Source organism: Anastrepha ludens, chromosome 6, assembly GCF_028408465.1.
Source record: "Anastrepha ludens isolate Willacy chromosome 6, idAnaLude1.1, whole genome shotgun sequence".
In the NCBI taxonomy this organism is placed as follows: Eukaryota; Metazoa; Arthropoda; class Insecta; order Diptera; family Tephritidae; genus Anastrepha; species Anastrepha ludens.
Window position 1 is genome coordinate 85,243,854 of NC_071502.1, and position 7,285 is coordinate 85,251,138.

The 7,285-nt window shown below is 34.1% G+C and overlaps 3 protein-coding genes across 3 annotated transcripts; 2 read left to right on the forward strand and 1 right to left on the reverse strand.

The window, feature by feature from the left end:
• The first annotated feature begins 319 nt into the window (after positions 1-319).
• On the forward strand, positions 320-978 carry LOC128867160 (putative nuclease HARBI1). Its single transcript, XM_054108254.1, has 2 exons — positions 320-556; positions 617-978. The coding sequence occupies exons 1-2, from the start codon at positions 526-528 to the stop codon at positions 976-978; spliced, it is 393 nt and encodes a 130-aa protein (XP_053964229.1). The 5' UTR covers positions 320-525.
• A 142-nt stretch (positions 979-1,120) lies between these two features.
• LOC128867161 (kelch domain-containing protein 10 homolog) lies at positions 1,121-2,507 on the reverse strand (the record flags this gene model as incomplete). Its single annotated transcript, XM_054108255.1, has 2 exons — positions 1,121-1,887; positions 1,956-2,507. Coding segments are annotated over 2 exons (903 nt in total), but the record flags the coding sequence as incomplete, so codon positions are not given.
• Positions 2,508-3,116: 609 nt separating this feature from the next.
• LOC128867162 (E3 SUMO-protein ligase ZBED1-like) lies at positions 3,117-4,928 on the forward strand. Its single transcript, XM_054108256.1, has 3 exons — positions 3,117-3,147; positions 3,216-3,304; positions 3,360-4,928. Exons 1-3 carry the CDS (start codon positions 3,117-3,119, stop codon positions 4,926-4,928), a joined length of 1,689 nt encoding a protein of 562 aa, XP_053964231.1.
• The last annotated feature ends 2,357 nt before the right edge of the window (positions 4,929-7,285 follow it).

Below are 7,285 nucleotides of genomic sequence, written 5' to 3' on the forward strand. Positions count from 1 at the left end.
TGGTCACATATATTATTATTTAAAAAAAAGGTTAAGGGAAAATAAAATAATTTTAAGCGTTGCTGCCAATTTAATGCGTTCGCAAAGTGTATGGTCTTTGGTATGGTAAACAGATTTATGATACATTATTTGTGTATAATGTACATGTATATTTTAGGAACATTCCAGTACCTTTTGGGAAGTAGACTGCCAGAGTAATAGGGACAAGTTTTTCAAAAATAATTTCCGAATGGAAAGATCCTGCTTTGAAAAATTGTGCAGCAAACTTGAAAAAATAGCCAAAAGAAAAACGAACTATCGAAACCCGATTTCACTAAAAAGCGCGTGGCAATTGCTCTGTATGCACTAGGATCTTCTAGTGAATACAGATCAATTGGACATTTGTTTGGAGTAGGCAAAGCAACTGTTTGCAAAATACTCATCGAGTTTTGCAATGAAGTTGGGACATCTTTGGCTCCAATATATTTGAAAAATTTTCCACTGACAAGGGCGCAAATTGAGAATGGAGTCGCAGATTTTAATGCAATGGGCTATCCACAATGTATTGGAGCAATAGGTAGGTTTATAAGTAATGCGATAAAAATAACGTTTAATCAAAAGCATCTTTATTTTACAGATGGATGTCATATTGAAATTCATCCAAGAAAGGAAGAAGCCATTGATTACTACAACTACAAAGGGTGGTATTCCGTAGTACTATTGGCTTTGGTAGACGCAAAATATAGATTTGTTTATATACATTGCGGCAGTCCTGGAAGATGCAACGACTCCGGAATTTTTGAAAAATCATCGCTAAAGCGCGAGTTGCAAAGTTGTGCACTTCTTGATGAATTGAGCTTGCTGTATGGATCCACAAAAATACCAGTCCATATTATAGGGGACTCTGCTTTTCGTCTCTCTCAGCATTTAATGAAGCCATATCCTACAAAGAGTCCAATTGGTTTAAATCTGAAAAACAACTTTTCACCAGAACAATAAAATTTGTAATACATAATTTTATAAAATAACATTTTATTCATTTTTGATTTCTTTATTGAAAATAATTTGTTTATATCGTTAATCTGAAAAAAGCGAATTTAATTATGCATAGACTCATGGATACGAACTTTAAATCAGACGGCGGACTATTATCCTTTTAAATTTGGTGTTCATCTGGTTGCCCGATTGGCCACTTGATCCTGCTTCCACTCTTATGATACAATTTTCTAGAATTCGTGATCTGAGCATCCATTGACAGTGTATGAACCATATTGTAAAAAAAATCGCCACAACTGCTCGTACACATATGTAGCGTATAAAAATAATTACTCTTATTTTCATATTAATTAGCTTTTTTCATTTTTACTCATTATTAATGTCTTATTTTATTATGTTTATTCTTTTGGTTCCATTTCTTCCATATGAAACTATGTCATTCCTAAATGGTTAGCAAACAATAATTATGCTTTTATGTCTAGAATGAAACATAAAAATTGTCGCTTCTTATTGCTCGTTACATGACATACCATACCATATATCTCTTCATTTATTGTATAATCATTTGGCTTTTGAAGAATGCCACAATCTCTGTGCAAAGCGCAATGGTATGCCCATTTTAAGCAGCTGTGAGTGGCCATTCAATTTGAGATTTGGTCTGTAATGTAACACTGCCTCCCAGCAAATTTCACTTAATAATGGTATGGTCATCCACATTTTATAAAGGTCATTGCACCGTCGTATACGTTTTTCATCATATTCAATACCACCGAATATGTACATACAACCATTTTGACTGTGCGCTGCGGCATGGAAGTACAAAGCTTTTGGTAGAGAGGCTGTTTTTATAAGTGTCCATTGCTTAGTAGTAAAATTTAATCTCCATATATCTGAAAAATATACTTGATCGGCCTGCAAATGGAAAAGGGATATCCAACTTCAAATATAATTTAATAATACTAAATTTAATTATTACGCACCTGCAAGCCTCCCGTAATGAATGCTTCGACCTCCCCATTCGATTTCGTGTGCTGTACGCAGGAAAAGCACTTTCGTGGGTTTGGATATCCGGAATTTTGTCGCTCGATTGTTAGATTTGTTTGTGATGTTCGATCGGGTAATGTGACGAAATATTCCCATCTGTTTGTAATTAAATTAAATGCAGGGATGCGTTGTAAATCATACACTAAATTCGATGTACCACCACCCAGCACATATATGTATTGCCCATCGTAGACAACTTCGTGACGATAACGACCCTCTGGATCTTCGCGTATATCTGGACGACAGATATATACGCATTCCCACACTCGTGTGCGCAAATTTAAGCGATGCACTTCACAAGAGTAATCATAGCCAGTTGTTCCCCCAACCGTATATAAATAATGTTCGTGTAAAACTATTCCCGGCCCATATTGCGGAATTGGCGCATCACCAGTAGCCTCTATTCGCTCAACACTCGGTTTTTTACCTGTTGTTTGATATATATAACAATCGTTTGAGCAAGATTCACCAAATGGATAGCCGGTGCGTCAATCAAATGTCATATTGACAAATTGCAATCATTGTTGTCATGTTTCGATAAGAATGCAATAATAAATGAGGAAAATGAGCAACATTGCCACCACTTAATAATTAAATTAGACGCAAACCCAACAAAACACGCTTTGAAAAGTGGGTTTAGGTATGGAGTTGTGTTTTAATTTTGTATGGGATTTGACAGGTGTTTTGTTTCGTGTTTGCGCTAAGAACACGATAGCGGCAGAGAACCCAAACTCCGGCTGCGGTGGAAACTTAGTATAATACCGGTTTCGCATTCATGTTAAAAACTGTAATCAACTACGAAAATAAAAATTCGAAAAATATATTTTTTATTTTGGACTCAGGTGCATCCGACCATATGGTAAATTATAAAAGTTTACTGCTAAACTGTACTGAGTAGTGGTGGCAAACTATCGATGGCACTATCGATAGGGTACCACTATCGTTACTATCGATGGTCCTTAACTATCGAAAAAATACTATCGAAGTTTTTTACTTTATCCAGCTGTGAAAATTTACCATCACTATTCTTTGTTTGGCGCGTTAGTTATTTTCACTTTTACTTGTAATATTATTTTTGCTTAAAAGAAATTTTCAAAATGGACAAGTTTATAACAATAAACGGAAAAGGTAATAATCTATTTGGTGAAAATATATCTATTAAGCCGTGTGAAGATTGATTTTATTACTTTTAATAGGAGCAAAAGAAAATGCAGTCGAATGCGTGTGTTCTTCGGAAAGCGAAGAAGAACGTGGTGGCAAAAAAGCACGTATTAAAATATCTTCAGTGAGTGAATTCTTAATTCTTATATAACACATTTAACTATTTTATATTTGCAAAGGTATGGAAATATTTTAATAAGTCGGATGACAAAAAACTGGCAAAATGTGTTAAATGTGCTCGTGAGTACAAGACTAGTGGCAACACTACAAATTTAAGAGACCACTTAAAAAGGATGCATCCAAATATTGAAAAAGACGAAGATGAGTTTTCAACAACTTCGTCAAGCTGTCGCACAAGTTCTCGGTCAGTGAGTTCTTTTTTTAAAAGGGCTATAGAATATGATAGCTCTTCTCAAAGAAAAGCTGACATTGACGTTGCACTAGCAAGTTTGATTGGTGAAGGAATGCAACCATTTAATCTAGTTGAGGATACTAGTTTCCGCAACTTCGTCAAAGTCTTGGATCCCAGATATGTGTTGCCGTCCAAAAATACATTGAAAAATGTTTTTGTGAAGAATATGTATGACGAAAAAAAAATCAAACTTCAAGAACATTTGAATGCAGTTGAGCATGTGGCAATCACTACGGATCTTTGGACGTCTGCCGCAAATGAAGCATTTATAACATTGACATGTCATTTTATCGAAGAATCGTTTGTGTTGAAGAATGCTGTACTGCAAACAAAAAAATTAAATGACGTTTTGAACCACAATGCACAAAACATTGCAAATACAGTTTCTGATGTGCTAAAAAAGTGGAACATTTTTAATAAGGTTATCTGCATCGTTACTGACAACGCAAAATCAATGTTAAACGCATGTGATATATTGAAAATTGCACACTTACCTTGCGTTGCACATACTTTAAATCTCGCTGTGCACTACGCTTTGATGCTGAAGGCGGAGGATGGATATTTGAAGCCTATTATAACAAAATGTAAAAATATTGTACACTTTTTCAAATGCAGTTCTATTGCGACTGAAAAATTGAAAAAAGCGCAAAATACACCAACACCATTGAAATTGATTCAGGATATGCCCACAAGATGGAACAGCACATATAATATGCTAGAGAGATTGTTAACTTTACACGATGCTGCCGCTATTGTTCTTTTAGCTATAGGTAAAGCTCCTCCACCTCTTTCTGCTGATGAAAAAAATTGTGTACGCGAAATAGAAAATCTGCTTCGTCCTTTCAATGAAGCTACAAAAACTTGCTGTGGGAACAATGTCACCTTGTCTTTGATAATACCCATTGTGTATGGCCTGTATCAAAGGATGTATGAAATTAAATGCCAAATAGAAACAATTGAAGCCATAACTCTATGCGAAAACTTAATTGAAGGACTGAGAAAGCGAATGTTTCAATATGAAACACGAACTGCTCCACGATTGGGGTCACTTCTCGACCCTCGGTTCAAGCGTGAAGGATTTATTTCTAGCAGCAACGCAGAACAAGCAACCATTCGCTTAGATAATGAAGTTATGAGTCTTCTCGAAAATGAACCGCCATCTTCAACTAATAATGCACCACCAAAAAGTGTTTCTCTTTTCGCATTTATAGAGAAGAAAAATGCGGAGAAAATAAAGTCGAAGAAAGCGGATGCCATCATTCTCAGGCGTCAATATTTAGAAAGAGAAAATACGGCAGAAGATTCAAATCCTTTAGATTTTTGGAAGGTAAACTAAAATTATGAATTAAAAAAAAAATAATATGTATAATGAATTTTTTTTATTTGTAGGTAATTGAAAATGATTTTTTTCCTTTAAAGAAGTTGGCTTCAAAATATTTATGTATACCGGCCACATCAACTGAATCGGAAAGAGTTTTCAGTAAGGCCGGTTTAGTTATAACTGAAAAAAGAAGCCGCATAAAAGAAAAAAATGCAGATATGCTAATTTTTTTAAATAAAAATACTTGGATTAATTAAATTTTTGTAAATGTTTTTTTCTGTACTCTACATTTAATTTTTATTGAACGCAATCGATACTATTGAAAGTCTAACACTATCGGCACTATCGATGGTGAGAAAAAATACTATCGTTCACTATCGATAGTGACTAAAATACTATCGCCCACTATCGATGGTGCCGACTATCGATAGTTTGCCACCACTAGTACTGAGTTGGAACAGCCAATTAAAATTGCAATTGCCAAGAGTGAGGAATATATATACGCAACAGCTATGGGCACGATGAAGATGAAAAACTCCTGGCAGTCAAATGTAACGCTTAAAAAAGTCTTATACTGTGAGAATATTCCACAAAACTTACTATCGGTAAATAAAATGGCGGATGCCGGCATGAAGGTTGTATTTTCGACAGGAGGTGCGGAAATATCAAAAGGTGGTGAGGTACTTTTTAAAGGTATTCTATTAATATTCCTGTTATAGAATTTGAAGTTTGTTGTAGAGCATTTATAACAGACAAAATCAATAAAAGCTCATACCAATTGTGGCATGAACGATTAGGTCATATTAGTAAAGGGAAATTAATAGAAATGAACGAAATAAAATGTGTGAGGATACAGAGTTATTAGATAGTATTAAAATTGATAATGATGTCTGTGAGGCTTGTATATTATAAAAGGGAAACAAGCACGATTGCCATTTGCAAAATTTAAAGATAAGGACTATATAAAAAGGCCATTGTTTATAATACACTCAGATGTATGTGGTCCGATTACGCCTCCTACAGTTGATGGTAGAAATTCCTACGTAATTTTTGTTGATTAATATACACATTATTGTGTAACATACCTCATGGAAATAAGTATATGTGCACTAATTTTTTTTTCTGTATCTCTACTAAAATTAACGGTACATTTATTTTTTATTTATTTTTGGTATACACAATTGAGCCTACTGCAAGAATATTACTGTAAAATTCTTCTTCGTCACCATTCGCGGTACCGTTATCATAGTTTTGTGTGTCATCATAGCGCACTTCATAGGAAATAAGTATATGTGCAATATGACATTAGTGGGTATTTGGCAGCGATCGCGATCACATTAAAATATTTTGGCAATTCAAATATAGATTTTAAAGAAGTTTATCAGGTGAATGAATGTGTTGGAATACCCTTATTCAAATAATAACATTATGCAACACTACTTAAGTATCTCTTATATATGTAAGTATATTTGGTAACACTGAAAGTATATTTGTTAACACTGAGAGTATATTGGCATCACTGAAATTATATTCAGTAACACTGAAAATTGATCTCTCACTTCCTGTTGAATTCTCTATATTCATAGACGTGGTATTGGTGTTGCTTAAAATTAATCTAGAAAATAAAAGACAATCTAAAAAGAAAATTTAAACAAAATACCGGTGTTATTTATTTAATTGTCAAAGTTAGTTCTCCAACAGAATGCATAGAACTTGTCACTAAGGCAAACAATAGCTAAGTATCTACTAGTAAGCAGATAACGACCGGCGCATCTCAAAAGTATAAGTAGCACTAAGATTTACGTAAACTAATCAGTCTAAAGATTATGAATAAAGAGTGCACAGTTCGGTGTAACCAAAAATATTATTTTTGCTCAAACATCACAAAATGATATTAAGTGGGGGCTCAACCGTTGTTAAGCCATATTTATAATTAAACGTGAAAATTATAAAAAAAACTAATTCCATGAGAAATAAGATTTCCAGCACTAACATTTGAAAAAAGTGCATAAAAAATTAATGAAAAGAAAAAACTTTATAAAAAAATTCAAACAACATAGCAAGCCCTTTAATAGCCAAGTCGTAGCCGCGACAATACCCTTAAGTGCATTGCCGACACATAATACGAAAATTCCATTTTAGCGATTGTTCTTGCAACGAGCCTACATTCACTTGAAGCACCCAGTTGTTGGACAATATTAATACATTAGATTCAACGTTTAACCAGCTCAATGGCAGTGAACTTTACGGCGGCGCATCGTTTTTACAAAAATTGTTTACGTTAACCCTTTGAGAACCATCTTAAGTGAATGTGCGATGTAACTTTAAAAATTTTCTAAAATATATAGTGGACTAAGGGACAGACTTCTTAG